The sequence below is a fragment of the Salvia miltiorrhiza genome, chromosome 7 (assembly GCF_028751815.1).
Source record: "Salvia miltiorrhiza cultivar Shanhuang (shh) chromosome 7, IMPLAD_Smil_shh, whole genome shotgun sequence".
Taxonomy (NCBI): domain Eukaryota; kingdom Viridiplantae; phylum Streptophyta; class Magnoliopsida; order Lamiales; family Lamiaceae; genus Salvia; species Salvia miltiorrhiza.
In genome coordinates this window covers 48179511-48196059 of record NC_080393.1, presented here as the reverse complement: position 1 = coordinate 48196059, position 16549 = coordinate 48179511, and the positions used below count along the sequence as shown (strand labels likewise).

Below are 16549 nucleotides of genomic sequence, written 5' to 3'. Positions count from 1 at the left end.
GGTTATTCTTCACGATCTGAACATTAAGCAGTCGTCGATTTGGGCTCAAGTCCCTGCTCTCCGGAAGGTACATTCATCCCTAAAACTCTTGTTGAAACTAGTGTTGTGGTAGGTCTCCGTTCTTTGGAGATTTTGCGGGTGAAACAAGCTTATAAAAATTTGACTGAACTGACCCCGGAGCAACGAGTATATGCAGACGATTGGATGGCTGAATTGAAATTCCACTATAATCCGAATGAGGTTGATACTGACGCCTTCGTGGAAAGATAACTGAAGAGGAAGAAGAAGAAACAGGCATCAAGCTCGAGTGTGCCAACAGAGCAGCCTGTTCTGACTGATGCTCCGCGATCTGACGTCCCTTCCGGTCGCTCCTCACAGAAATGGACTCCCACGCCTGAGGATGGCTGCTTATCCGATGGTTCTGTTTATGTGGTTTTGCCCGCTGGCGCCTCGGCTCATACCAAGTATAACGCATTATCGGGGTAGCTCGAGAAGTTATTACTTGAGGAGGATTGAGCTATTTTGAACAACTATGGAAGAGATGAAGCCTATGATGTGTTCGCCTCTTCGGCCTTCGCGGTAATAAAATTCATCTTTTGTTTTCATTTTTCCTTTGACATGTTATTCTTATGGACTAACTTGTGGTATTTTGATTTCTTCTTGTAGCACTATCAGCATGCTATCTTTATGAAGCAGGCTAAGCTTGAGCACCAACGGCAATTACAGGATGTTCGCACTGCTAAGGCTAGGATAGAGAATGAGCTTGTGGAAGCTCAGAAGTTGGTCAAGCAGGGTCAGGCGGACCTGGAGTCTTTGGAAGCATCTCTTCAGGCTCAGTTAGTTTCGAAAGATGAGGAAATCGACCGTCTGAAGGCTGAACTGGCGGAGATGGAGGTGAATCGCGAGTTGGAGCTTTTCGATGCTTGCCATGAGGCTGTGCTCAAGTCCCGGGCTGATATGAGTCAGCAAGTCTTGGATGGGTCTTACAAGACTTGGGACAATGCTGAGAACATTCGATAGTGGAAAGCATATCAAGACAAACTTTCTGGGGTGACCAATGTTGAGAGCGACGATTGATGTTGTCACTTCCCTTATTTCTGATTCGGTTGGGCGTATGTGCCCTTGATATTTGATGTGTAATCAGGCATTCGTGCCTTCAGACTATTTTTTTTTTTTGCTTCGAGTGTATGTGCACTCTTGGATTCCCATAGTTTAGGTCTATGCCATTGGGCTAGATTTAAACTTTTTATTGTATTTAAGAGTATGACTTTTCCGGTGGATCCAGATCGCCGGGGGGTTCGCCTCCTGGATCGGCTATATATGACTGTTTCATATTCGAGTGTTTGTATATTTTTCCTCCTATTTAGACTTAGCTGTTAGACTAAGACTATAGATGTGGTGCAACTCAGGGCTGCGCTACATGATGGTCTTCCAGAGCTTCTCAGCTCTGGTCTTGCAGAGCTGCTCTGCTCTGGTCGTCCAAAGCTGCTCTGCTCTGGTCGTCCGAGCTACTCTGCTCTGGTCTTCCAGAGCTGCTCTGCTCTGGTCCTCCAGAGCTATTCTGCTCTGGTCATCTGAGCTGCTCTGCTCTGACATTCGAACTGTGCTGGTTGAGCTGGGCAGTCGAGCGCTTCAAGGAAGGGCTACGCTGAGCCTGAGCACTTTTTTCTCCCATTTAGACTTAGTTTTTAAACTAGGGTTAAGTACCAAATACCCCCCCCCCAACGTTGGGGCCCCTATCGCGTATAGGACCCTATAGTCAGGGTCCGCGCTGTTTACTACCTCAACGTGGCTAAACCTAAGCAAATCCCCCCCTCAAATACCAAATACCCCCTGCATTAAGTCACCGTTGGGGGGTATTTGGTACTTAATACCTGACTATAGGGTCCTATACGCGATAGGGGCCCAACGTTGGGGGGGGGATTTGCTTAGGTTTAGCCACGTTGAGGTAGTAAACAGCGCGGACCCTGACTATAGGGTCCTATACGCGATAGGGGCCCCAACGTTGGGGGGGTATTTGGTACTTAACCCTTTAAACTAAGACTAAATTTACGTTATTCGGGTCGAGACGGGCGTGCGCCTTTTACAAGAAAATTTTTCCCCCCATTTAGACTTAGTTGTTTAAACTTAAGGCTAAATTTATGATATGCGGGTGGAGACGGGCTTGCGCCTTTCACATGAAAATTTTTTCCCCTATTTAGACTTAGTTGATAAACTTAAGGCTAAATTCAGGATAATTGGGGTAAGAGGGGCTTGCGCCTTTTACATGAAAATTTTTCCCCCCATTTAGACTTAGTTGATAAACTTAAGGCTAAATTTATGATATGCGGGTTGAGACGGGCTTGCGCCTTTTACATGAAAATTTTTCCCCCCATTTAGACTTAGTTGATAAACTTAAGGCTAAATTCAGGATATTCGGGGTAAGAGGGGCTTGCGCCTTTTGCATGAAAATTTGTCCCCGCATTTAGACTTAGTTGATAAACTTAAGGCTAAATTTATGATATGCGGGTTGAGACGGGCATGCGTCTTTTACAAGAAAAATTTTCCCCCCATTTAGACTTAGTTGTTAAAACTTTAAGGCTAAATTTAGGATATTCGGGGTAAGACGGGCTTGCGCCTTTTACATGAAAATTTTTCCCCCATTTGGACTCAGCTATTAGACTAAGACTGTAGATGTAGTGCAACTCAAGGCTGCGCTGCATGATAGTCTTCCAGAGCTTCTCAGCTCTGGTCTTGCAGAGCTGCTCTGCTCTGGTCGTCCAGAGCTGCTCTGCTCTGGTCAGCCGAGCTGCTCTGCTCTGGCCTTCCAGAGCTATTCTGCTCTGGTCATCCAGAGCTGCTCTGCGCTGGTCCTCCAGAGCTGATCTGCTCTGGTCTTCCAGAGCCTCTCTGCTCTGGTCATCCGAGCTACTCTGCTCTGGTTTCCAGATCTGCTCTGCTCTGGTCCTTCAGAGCTGCTCTGCTCTAGCATTCTACTCTTCTCTGCTCGGGCATGTTTGCTCTGCTCTGATGTCCGAGTATCACTCGGGTGTTCATATTCACCCATGGGCTTTGTTTGACGAACATGGTTGAGTGACTCCGGTGACCTTCCTGGTGTAATCGACTGGTTCGCCGTACGTTCTTTATTCATCTTCGAACAAGATGGAGCTTCTTGTTGTAATTGCTATAAGGGCGGGCTTTTTGCTTTCATAGTGGTTTGATAGCACGCCCTGGAGTCTTTCTGCTCTTCCTTGATCTCCTTGATTCCCCACTTGGTTGGGAATCGTATGATTTGATGATAGGTGGATGGTACTGCCTACATTTCGTGAATCCATGGACGGCCTAGGATGACGTTGTATACGGACGGGGCATCTACCACGAGAAACCTAGTGGATAGGTTGACTCCTTCTGCGTAGACGGAAAAATTGATCTCCCCTATAGTAGTCGTGCTCTAGCCACTGAAGCCAACGTGCACGGCAGCCTTCTTGATTAGTTTGGACTTGCCTAAACTCATCTCCTTGTATGCACTGTAAAATAGAATATTGGCAGAGCTACCATTGTCTATTAGCACACGCTTAGTTAAACAGTTAGCAATGTAAGTGGAAATAACTAAAGCATCATGATGAGGGTGTAGAAGCTTGTCTGATTCGAATGTTGCAAAACTGATTGTTAGAGTTGCATCCGTTGGTCCCGCTTTGCCTGAAGGCGGAACTCCTGATTTGCTTGATCTAGTGTGTCTCTTGGTGGCTGAGTGAGTGACTCTGCTGACTTCGGAACCTACGGATATCACGTTCACAATTCTCTCATGATGTGGTGGGTTTGGCGGGGCATCATCCCTGTGCTTTTCTTGTCTTTCCCTCGCCTGTTGCAGGGTCTGTCTGCCTTTGTCGGTCAAATAATCGGTGAGGTGCCCTTTTTTCAATAAGTTTGCCACCTCCAGTCTGAGCGTGATGCATTCATCCGTGCGGTGACCGTGGTCACTATGGAAATCACACCATTTTGATCTGTCTCTTTGGACGGGAGGAGCTCTCATTTTCTCCGGCCATCTGACTTTATCGCCAAGGTTCATCAAAGTTGTTACAGCCTCCACGGGTGAAATGGATAGAAGGTATTCTGGGAGTTTTGTTCTTTCACGCGGGCCCGTACTTGGCGCTTGATCGTAATCCCTTCGCCCTTTGTTTCCTCTTTGAGATGGAGTGTAGGGCTCAGTTCGTCTGTCACGACTGTCACGCCCGGACCTCCTGTCCACCCTGTAGTCTCTTTCAGGCCTCTCTAACAGGAAGATTCTCTGCATGTTGTACTGGTCCTCCTCCCATTTAATTTGAGCCCAAGCCTGGATCAACACGTCTTCCATGGTCTTACATGGATACTTTGTAAGGGTCTTGTATAAGTCTGATCCTGGCAGAAGGCCCTTACGGAAGGCCGTGACAGCGGTTTGTTCGCTGCAGTTGGTGATTGATACTTTCTCTTTGTTGAAGCGTCCGATGTAGTCCCAAAGAGGTTCGCCATGCCTTTGGACAATAGCGTACAAATCTTCTGAGATTTTCTCTAATTTTCTGTTGTTTACATACTGTTGAACAAAAACATCCGTTAGTTGAGCAAAAGAACTAATTGAATTATTAGGAAGATTCGTATACCACTGGAGGGCTGATCCTATTAGGCTAGAACCGAACCCCTTAAACATGCACACCTCCCTCATGTCACGAGGAATAGCAATGGTGAACATTCTTTGACGGTACTGAGCTATATGGTCGTCTGGATCGGATGCGCCGTCAAACATCTTCATGTGTGGAAAACTGAACTTCTTGGGCATCTACCAAAGCTATCTCATCCACGAAAGGGGAGTCGGCGTAACAAATCTCTGCACTTTTCTTTATCGGAGCCAGAACTCCTGGGATTCGTTGAATGATGGCCTCCATATCTGCCAACCTTTTAGCCAAGGCGGGATCCAAGTTCTGGTGGGTACTGAACATGCCATATCGGCCCTGATCGCCAGGGGGTGGTTGATCTTGCGTGCAGCCATTCTGACCGGCTAGAACTGCTCACCTTGGTCCGTCTGGTTGACCCGTTGGGGCGTCACGTATGAGAGCATCTTCATGTGGTCGTGTTGGCACTACATGCCCAGGGGTGATGTCGGTCCGACCTAACGAGGTAGACTGGTCCATTCCCCCATTTGCCATGTTGCCCTGGGTTAGGGCACCCGTTACGTTTGTCCCGGTTGTTCCGTGCGGTTGATCTAGGATACGCGTTTCACCTGCATTCACAAGAAGGGTACCCAAGTTAGGATGGATACTCTCCGATCTATTGTTCCTTACCGATGATGAAGGGTCATCTGGGTTGATCTTAGTTCCATGAGGTGTGAGCGGGACATCCTCTATGTCCACCATGGGGTTGACGGGAACTCGGAATCGGTTAGTACGGAGTGTTTGGACTTGAGGAGACGTCTGGATTTGGGCGAAAGTATTCAATCGAGCGAGTAGTTCCGCATTCTGTTTTTCTAGTAAGAGCCTACTCTCTCGTTCTTACGTAATTTGGTCAGCCAAAGAGGAGATCCGGGCGTTCACCTCCACTTGGGCAAGCAACTCCGATTGGGTTGAACCCAATTGGTCTGAGGCATTGTTCGGGTCATGAGCATCATTTGGAGTACGCATGGTGTAATTTTGGCACGGTTCCTCAGAATTCTTTGATTGTTAGGGCCCCACGGTGGGCGCTAAATTGTAGGGGGTGAATCCGATAATTATGGAAGTGACGTCAGTTACGTCTGGATCGATGGGCACTAGCAACCTGAAACCACAAGCAACGTTAAAGCCCTCCGAAGAGCACCGGTGGGGGTGTTGATGGAAGGGCCTCCGACGCTCAAGTCAGTAAACTGATGGCAATATTAAGCGTAAGTAACGTAACAAAATAAATAAATGGTAAAGAGAAGACAGTAATAAGTGATGTATCCGGAAGATCGGGGTGTCCCGGAAGTTAAATTAAAGCTAATGAGCGGTGTGGAATAAGGGGCGACGGACGTCCAGGCTAGCGGGGCTAGTCGAGCGATCGGAACCCTAGAGAGTTGTGAGTATGGAGGCGGAACGGAAGAACGGAGAGAGCAGGAGATAACGAGAGTCAGTGATCGTGAGTGCAAGAATGAATATCAGTGACGGCGACCCCCTTATTTATGTTAGTGAATTAGTATATATAGGTTATGGGCCTACAGGGAGGCGACCAGGGTTAGGGTTTTTTGGAATGCTCTTTGAAACCCTAGCAGTTCCGATTTCTTAGGAAACGATCTTCCGCGACTCTCGTCCGACCTAGTCGCCAAGTAATCGTTGAGTTTAGGGTTTTTCCTAGTGGGTTCACGTATTTACCGCATATGGGCTCATTTTGAACCTTGTGTCATGAATGTGGTGTGGATCGCTTTACCGGGCTGGCCCCGTTGAGCTGCGCTGACGTATGTGCCGCCGAGCTGCTCTGCTCTGATCCTCCAGATCTGATCTGCTCTGGTCTTCCAGAGCCTATCTGCTCTGGTCATCCGAGCTACTCTGCTCTAGTTTCCAGATCTGCTCTGCTCTGGTCCTCCAGAGCTGCTCTGCTCTGGCATTCTACTCTGCTCTGCTCGGGCATGTTTACTCTGCTCTGAAGTCCGCTCTGCTCTGGAGTCCGCTCTGCTCTGAACCATTTGCTCTGCTCTGGCAATCTCTCTGCTCTGCTCTGCCATTCACTTCTGCTCTGATCTTATACGAATTTTACCCAGTACAATCATGAGATTCCTTTAATTGTTGTTGCTAATCAGCTTGAAATTTCTAAAGGGCATCCTACAATCTGTGTTGCTACTTATCTTGAAATTCAGCAAATATTTCACCAACTTCATTGCCTTTATAAACCAAAGTTTAAATATTTTTGTTGGAGAGAACACCTTCAAATTCTCGGTGGTTAACTTCAAAAATCTTCTCGTTTGATTCAAAGAATTGCTATGTCAAATTTTTGTAGTTTCATACACTGTCGGTGTTGACATTCTTGTAAAATCCTTTTATTAGGTTGTACTTTCTTCTGAAAAAGGTGAGACCTTCATTTAATGTCAAATATACAGCATTAAATATCTTTTATGGTTTGCCACGCCTCATAGATTGACTATGTTTCTCCTTTGTATGACTTTATGGCTTCCATGGCATATTTGAATTAGTGGACCATGCCTTCAGTTCGAATGGCATCACCTGATCCTCGAACAAATGATCTTTTAGTACTTGGAGAACTCTACTGTTCTACAGGCGGATACGCAAACTGCTTTGCTAATCCATCAACTTATCTTCCAAGTTGGTATCCTGTAAACATAAAATGCACACTCCCTAACAGATAAGCTGAAATCTACAAGATAAAGTTTGGGCATATCATCATTAGTTTAGGGTTTTGGTATCTAATCAAGATAGTATCCCTCCGTCTACAAAGATTGTGTGTTTATTACTATTTTAGTCCGTTCACAAAGATTGTGTGTTTTCCTTTTTTAGAAACCTCTTCTATACTTTAAACCCCATTCACACTCAAGATTTATAAAATACCCACCCTTTACTTTTACAGTTTGGTGGGCCCAATACTGCCCTTTAATACTAAAATTAAATCTTTCAATTTTTTGATTAAAACTCGTGCCCTCCACTTCACCACACACTCTTTGTGGACGAAGGGAGTATAATTTTTCCAACCTTGGCTATGTTGTCCAAGCAGACCTTTGAAGGTTTAGAGAACCCTTGCTCTGATACCAATTGTTGGCCGCGAGCAAACACGTACTGATTTATGGAAAATGGGAATACACTTGTTACAAACTTTTTTATTATGAATCTAAGTTTTAATCTAAGACAATTTCATTTTATAATGATTCAGTTAAGCTGATTGGTAATCAAGATAAGTTTATCTAATTAGGTGATCACTTAGGATTACTAACTACTCGGAAGCTGGTCAATTAGACTAATAACTTATATGTGTAGAAAATGGTGGTTAAGCTACTTGCATTGTGATTTTTTTTAACTTCGAGTGTCCAGCTTAATCAGTATTCAGTTTAATCAGCAGCTTAAGCCTACTGATTTTAAATATGTTGAAAATCTATTATTCAGGATGGTGAGTTTTGCAAAGATGATTTTTGATGTGTGCTGATTACTTACAATTTATTAAGTGCTGAGAGTAAATACATAATGTAAAATGTTGGGAACTTAATGAAATATCATAATCCTTATTTTGATGATACCGAAATCAATAGGTTTCTTTTGTAATAGATTAGGACTGGTTGAACTCAAGTGTTAGAGTTGTTTTTCTTGTTTAGTTGTTGTTCTGAAGACTAAAGACTGAAGAACGAAGGTCTGAAGACTGAAGACTGAACTTTCCGACTGAAGCATCAGTCGAAGAATCAGTTTTGACTGATTACTTAATGCGAGCCATGTGGAATCAGCGGACTCATACTAAAGTCAAGTATCAGTTAAACATTCTTCCTCGGACTGAACCTCCAACGTTCAAAGGAAGCCACGCACTCCAGAAGGACAGCCGCATTAAATGCAGAGATCCCAGGATCGTCCTTTCTCTGCAGAGGTCATTCCTCTTTGTTGATTACCTTTTCAGAGATGTCGCATCTCCTGCTCTTCAACATAGTCGTTCTCACCAAACAAGGAACCTCGAAGATTGAAGCCTCAGCCCAAGTTCAAATTACTCTCTAACGGAAGAAATATTGAAGACCTTCTCCGCCAACGGATCTATTCAAGACTTCTCCTATAAATAGCGCTCGAGGATCACTTCAATCTTCACCGATTCAACGACATAAGCTGAAACGCTGCCAAAATTATTTCTCAGCAAAAGCCCAAACTCTCCAAAATTTGAATCGAAAAAGAGAATCCCAAAGCCAAAAATCAGTCACTGCTGATTACATATATTATCTTAGACCTTAGGCAAACCTTGTTTATTCAAAGCCTAGGTCAAACTAACTGCAAAGAACTTGTTCTTTGAAGTTTTGTTGGCAAGTTTTCAAACCTCCCTTCAACTGACTGAATCGAGTGTTTGTGTTGCTAAGGAGTTCAGAAAGGTGTTCTGTCTCCGTGAGATCCTAGTGCCCAGTGCGTGCTAGGAGTGAGAAATCCAACAAGGTGTGTTGGTACTGAAGATTAGATCTTCGGTTGTTTCGGTTTGCAGTGCACCCGTAAGCGCTTGCCCAGTGAAGTTGTTGGTCTGATCAACCGACCGTGTGAAGGAATATTAAATTGAATTAACGTTCCACTTTGCCCGATGATCGTTTCTTGGTTATTATTAATTTACCATACAACGATTAATTCCTAACATGCTCCTATGAATTTAACAGCTGCACATAGGTGTTAGGAAAACTTACTTGAGAATCGGATGCACAAACTGTTGATGATTGCGTCGAAAGAATCTGACTCCAGCTCTGATCTTCTCGACTGTATCCCGCTCAATTCCCAACGTTGGATGGACAACGAGCTATAGAAATTCCCAAGACAGAATGGCGTCCCACGTTTCTGCGCCTCCCTCTGCTCTCAAAAACCCTAATTTTTATCAGTGTATTTTCCTGAGAGCTGACAGCTGTATTTTTTAATACAGAAAAGAGGAGGAGGCGCCACTTTCTTAGTGAGGGCCGAAAATTCTGTCTTCTTGGGCTAGGAGACATTGGGCCAGCCCAGGGACCAGATACAAGGAATAAAGATGGGCCTCAAATAAATTAATTTATCCATGGTCAGCCCAGACCATAATTAATTTATAAATATCAGTTCGTTCCACTAGAGAACCGATACTGACTTACCCCTTTATTGCCGGTGATGAGTCGGGGCTTGTATTTAGACTTATTAAATCTCCGTATTTAAAATATCCGACATCCATTAATTAATTAGAGCTCTGACAGCTTAAATTAATTAATCTCTTAATAATTCCTTAAGCAGTACCACTCAAACTTTATTATTACGCCTGAACTTAATCAACCTGCAGGGTTTAGCGTAATAAACCTTATTGAGCTCCTTAAGGGGATGTCATTATCCTATACCGGATACGGGTACTAATACAGATAATCAAATATCATATATTAACCGCTATCACCCAAGATACAGAGTACTCGAGTTAGTATATAACTTTCACCCATAGTAAGTCAAAGTGATATACGAGTTAACATATATATCTGAATACTTATTAGTATTAAGATTTATAAGTCACCGAGATCTTGATTCTTCACTTAAGTCAGATAGAAGAATACATCTCAAACTGTGGTCCTATCAATACGTAATGACGTACCAGTATAGACAAGTAGCCAAGACAAACTACTTCCATCTATACTGCAGCCTAAACCAATAACTTGTCCCAGGGTTATTTCGGCTGTGATCATATTATATCTCTTAAGGTTATTCCAATTATACGATCTTCTGTGATACAGCGTATAACCGTATAATCTACTTATATAGAGATAAAGAACATACATATGCAATCATGAACACAATCAGATAGGAGATTGAAAACAGTGAACACAGGAATCATTATATACAAGCATAAAAGTTCTTGCTTTCAGTATATAAATCCAACAATCTCCCACTTATACTAAAGCAAAACTTTTAGTATACAATGTGTCTAAATACTAGCTATTACAAAAACTTCACTTCATCTCTCCCACTTATACTGAAAGTTTTTCTCTAAGTGGGTGACATCAACCGCAATCCCATCCCTCGAGCATGCTTCTCATAGGTCTTTTGCGGTAAGCTTTTCGTGAAATGATCAGCTAGGTTCTCCAATGTATTAATCTTTTCTACTAGTACATCTCCTCTGTTTACGATTTCTCGTATGATGTGGTACTTTCTCTCTATGTGTTTTGACGCCTTGTGGCTCCTGGGTTCCTTAGAATTTGCCACTGCACCCGAGTTATCACAATAAATTATGATACTCTTAGGCAAATTAGGGACCACTCCTAGATCCAAGAGGTAGTTCCGGAACCATACAGCCTCCTTAGCAGCTTCCGAAGCAGCTACATACTCGGCTTCCATGGTGGAGTCTGCAATGCACTTCTGCTTTGCACTCCGCCACGATACGGCTCCACCTCCCAAGGTAAACACATAACCAGAGGTAGATCTCTTCTCATCCCGGTCAGCCTGGAAATCCGAATCGGTGTAACCCAAAGGAAATAGACTGTCTGACTGGTAAACTAGCCTATAATCTCGAGTCCTCTTTAGGTACTTGAGAATATGCTTTACCGCAGTCCAGTGTCCTGGTCCAGGGTTCGACTGATATCTTGCAACTATGCCAACGACATAGCAAATATCAGGTCTCGTGCAGAGCATTGCATACATGAGGCTACCTACGGCGGAAGCATAGGGTATCTTCCTCATCTCCTCAACCTCACTAGGCGTCTTAGGACACATGTCCTTAGACAGAGGAATGCCATGTCTAAAAGGTAGCAAGCCTTTCTTGGCATTTTGCATGCTAAAACGAGCAATCACAGTATCAAGGTAAGACGCTTGAGATAAGCTCAACATCCTTTTCTGGCGATCACGAACGACCTTGATACCCAGGATGTACGTTGCATCTCCTAAGTCTTTCATTTGAAACTGTTCGGATAACCACTTCTTTATGTCTGATAATAGCTCAACATTGTTGCCAATGAGGAGGATATCATCTACATAAAGTGCAAGGAAAACCACGTCACCATTGGCATCTAAACGGTACACGCAACTTTCGTTCTCACAACGAGTAAATCCATAGGATTTAATGACCTCGTCAAAACGTTTGTTCCATGACCTTGAAGCTTGCTTAAGTCCATAAATGGACTTCTTAAGCTTCCACACAAGATGCTCTTCGCCCTTCTTCACAAACCCTTCAGGTTGCTGCATATAGATGTCCCTTCCTTCTTCAAGGAAACCGTTTAGGAAAGCGGTCTTGACATCCATTTGCCAAATCTCAAGGTTCATGTGGGCTGCTATGGCAAGGAGTATTCGGATAGACTTGAGCATGGCAACCGGCGAGAAGGTTTCATCATAATCTATACCCTGTTCCTGGGTATAACCTTTTGCCACCAGTCTAGCTTTAAAAGCTGCGACTTCGCCATCCGAATCTCTCTTTCTCTTGTATACCCACCTACTACCTATAGCTAAAAAGCCATCTGGTAGTTCGGTCTTTTCGTATACATCCATAGCACCCATGGATTCTATCTCAGAAACCATGGCCTCATACCAAGAATCTGCATCTTGATCTTTCATCGCTTGTCTATAGTTATCGGGGTCGACATCCTTTTGTTCATCAACAGGAAGTAGATCCGAAGATTCTCCCAAGAACATAAATCGATCGGGTTGAACTACAACCCTCCCACTACGACGAAGCGGTGGTGGTACAGCTGTGACAATGGTTTGTGCAGTGTCTTGTGATGCATTCACTTGCACACTTGGCTGGGGTGATGGAATCGCCTGTCCATTGCCTTCGATTTCTTGAAGGGCAATCTCGGACTTAGACTTGTGGTTATTCATATAATCATCTTCCAAGAATCGTGCGTTGGTGCTAACAACCACTTTCTGATCCTTAGGATTATAGAAATATCCACCTTTCGTTTCTCTTGGATATCCTATATGAACAACATTACTTCGCATCTAGGGTCCAATTTCCTTGCCTCTTTGTCAAACACATATGCAGGACAGCCCCATATCTTTATATGATTCAAGCTGGGCTTACGCCCTGACCATAATTCAGTGGGAGTCTTAGGCACAGACTTGGATGGCACTAGATTCAGCAAGTAAGCCGCTGTTTGCAAGGCATATCCCCAAAATGAAATAGGCAACGATGCATAACTCATCATTGATCGTACCATTTCCAAAAGAGTCCTGTTTCTTCTCTCTGCTACACCATTCTGTTGGGGAGTACCTGGTGCAGTCAATTGGGATGTAATCCCAGAATCTGACAAGTATTGCAAAAACTCGTTCCCGAGGTATTCGCCACCGCGATCAGACCGCAATGACTTGATAGATTTACCCGTTCTCTTCTCCACTTCCGCCTTGAATTCTTTGAATTTCTCAAAGCATTCAGACTTGCGTTGAAGTAGGTAAATATACCCATATCTTGAGTAATCGTCAATGAAAGTGACGAAATACTCATACCCTCCACGAGCTCTAGTGGACATCGGTCCACACAAGTCAGAGTGAATCAATTCTAACACATGCGAGGCCCTATTCCCCTTTGCCTTAAAAGGCCTTGCCGTCATCTTTCCCCCTATACAGGATTCGCAGGTTCTAAATGGAACCGCTTGAAAGTCTTTCAAGATTCCATTTGAAACGAGCCTTTGGATCCTATTTAGATTGATGTGGCCTAATCTTAGGTGCCACACATGCGTATATTGTTCATGAGAATAATACTTCCTCTTATTCGGATTTGGAAGGATTTGTGATGTAGATGCAACATGGACAGAGTTGTTAATTGGACATGTAATAGTATAGAGAGAGTTGTTCAAAATTCCAGAACAAATAGTCTTGTTATCTCTCATGATAGAAACACCCCTATCAAAAATAACAGAATATCCATTCAAAAACAATTTTGAAACAGAGATTATGTTCCGCCGAAATTCCGGCACATACAAAATATCTCTCAAAACTAAAATGTCATCACCAAAACATAAAGATAAATCTCCAATAGCAACAGCTGCGACCTTCGACGCATTGCCCATGGAGATGGTGATCTCATCACTTGCTAGCTCCCTTGTTGGGTTGAAGCCCTGCAAGGTGTAACAAACATGGTCAGTTGCCCCCGTATCCACTACCCACGAATGAGTAGAAAACGAAGCTAAACATGTTTCTGTTACTAAAACTTGTGACGTACCTTGTCCCTTTGCCTTGAGCACTGGACAATCTTTCTTCCAATGCCCAACCTTGCCGCATTTGAAGCACTTTCCCTTGCCCGTTGGCTTCTTCACGCCGCCGGTAGGGCCATCTGCTTTGGCTTTACCGCTCCCACTAGCCTCATGGTCATGCTTGCCCTTTGGACCTTTCCACTTCTTTTTCCCGCCTTTCGACGAAGAAGCAGATCCCTTGGCAGCAACAAGGACCTCTTTCCCACGGCCCATCACTCCCTCTGCCGCAACTAGAGCATTCAACAACTCATTAAGAGTGTAGTTGACTTTGCTCATAACGACATTGAGACGAAAGTGCTCAAAAGTTTTGGGGAGAGTATTGAGGATGATATCGACCTTGGCTTCGCCTTCGATACCCCCTCCTAGCAGATCAAGCCTGTCAAACAGATTTGTCATATGCATGACATGATCGTGCACCGAGCTGCCCTCGCTCATTTTACAAGATAGGATTTCTCTCATCAAGTTAAAACGAGCAGACCTCTCGGACTCCCCATAAACCTCGCTGAGGTTTAACATGATGGTCGCTGCGTCATCCATGACCTGATGCTGGAGTTGCAAATTTTGCAACATAGTCATCATAATATAGCACTTGGCCATATTATTCGACTTGTGCCACCTTTTATGCTCCTCACGTTCCGCATCAGTCGACTCATCAGTTAAGGCCGCGGGACGTGGAGTGGTAAGCACAAAACTGTGCTCATCAGCGTCAAGTATGTACATAATATGGCGTTTCCATTCGGTGTAATTTGGACCGATGAGAGGATTGTTTGCTAGAATGTTAATAATAGGAGACATAGACATATCTGAAAGTAAACAAATAAACATGTAAGAACATGAAAAGCATATAGTTCGTAACAATAATATTGTAACCTTTTGATAAAACAATATTAATGAAAACTCCAACTGCCCAAGGAATCTCACGAGTAAGCCACGATCGTGTGGACGTTTACACATGAACCCCTCAACCAGACTATTTTACCTAGTCATTTAATTTCCATCCATGTCAACTTAACCTTTTGACAAAGGAAATTAATAGTTGGATCTTAACTAGACCATATCATATTCAAGAAGGGACTCCGATGGGGAGTTGTACATTGTACTTGAAATGATATCTAAACAGTGACCACAATTTAACCTTGAAAATTAAATTCTCGAAATTAGCATACTCACTAGGACCATACCGCTTTCAATTTAACCTCTTGGTTATCTTATTTAGAATCCACCCTCTAAAGTACTTGTGAAAATTATACGAGTAAGCCACGATCGTGTGGACGTTTACCGCATAACTCCCACTACTTAAATGGATTTAAATATTTTTGATAGAAACCTCAACTTAACAAACTTGTGAAATCCAATATGAAGTAAGCCACGATCGTGTGGACGTTTACTCATATTTTCAATCACTTTGTCTTGAGGCCGCATGTGGAGGTCTAAAATAATTTTTAAATACTATAAAAATTATTAAAACAGTTTAGTCTTTTTCTTTCAAAAGGTTTGTACATGCTCAAGCACATAATCCTAATCATGCTTTTCTAGAACGCAACATGTAAAACATGCTCGCAGAATTCTAAAACATATTTAGGAAAACGATAAACCTACTAGCATGCTCGTCTAAGCGCAATTAATAAACAAATATTAACAAGCAAAGACGTGCAAAAGCAGGTAAAGAGCATAAGGGATTAACAACCACGACATGCAAAGAACAGTAATAAAAGAATTAAAATTCTTCGTGACCCATTCGTGGAAACCCAACATCTATTCTATTACAAAATAAAATAGAAAAACAGGCCCAAAACTAAAAAACAGTCCGAAAACTTCAAGCCCGTCGTTGGAATTAGGGTTTGGGCCCCCCTAGGGTTTGAGACGCAGCTAGGGTTTGGAAACCCAAGCCGCCGCCGCCCTTGGCAGCCTCCACCGCCGCACATCAGCCCTCAGCGCCGCACAGCAGCACGCCGGTGCTGCAGCAGCCAAGGCGCACGCAGCGTCCCAGCGCTGGCAGCAGCCCGGCGCTGCATCAGCACCGTCCGGGCCTCGGTGCTTCCGGCAGTCCTCGCGCACAGCGGCAGCAGGCGCGCGCGCAGCCACCAGCACCCGGTCGGCAGCCTCCAGCAACAGCAGCAACAGGCGCTCGGCGGCAGCAGCTCCAGCGGACGACAACAGCAACGGCAGCAGCGGCAGTGCGCCGCTCGCCGGGCGCGCAGCGCGCAGAGCGCGCAGGCGCAGCCCCGGGCGCGCACCGCCCCTGCCCACTGCTTCTAGCCGTTCGCCCAGCCCTAGCCGAGCCCGCCTCGCCATCAGCGCGTGTCCAGACCGGGGAGCAGCAGCGGCCGCGCGGTCGCCTGCCTGCGCGCGCTGCGCGCGGTGTGCACGCACCCGCGCGCGCGCTGCCCCTCGGCGCCCGCAGCCCCTCGCTCTCGGTCACCCACGCCTCGCCATGATCCGGCAACCCTTGCCGCACTCCTCACACCGTTCTTCGTTTGTTGATCCGTCGTCATCCTCGTTTCGTTCCTCGATTTTACAGATTTACAACGGAAAAACAAATACAATTGAAAACCTAATCTAACCACGGATTTTCTCGTGGTGAAAAACGATTACAACGTCAAACCGACGTATCCCACGAATCAACAAGCCACGAAGAACAACAGCAGTAAAAACAACGCATATTATTAATCGTACATAAATTAATAATAGAGCCAAGAAATTAATCCTGGGCTTTGATACCAATTGAAG

At 44.5% G+C, this 16549-nt stretch overlaps 1 protein-coding gene across 1 annotated transcript; it reads right to left on the bottom strand.

The window, feature by feature from the left end:
- Nucleotides 1-3430: 3430 nt before the first annotated feature.
- On the bottom strand, nt 3431-4792 carry LOC130994313 (uncharacterized). Its single transcript, XM_057919359.1, has one exon. It carries the CDS (start codon nt 4790-4792, stop codon nt 3431-3433), a length of 1362 nt encoding a protein of 453 aa, XP_057775342.1.
- Nucleotides 4793-16549: the final 11757 nt, after the last annotated feature.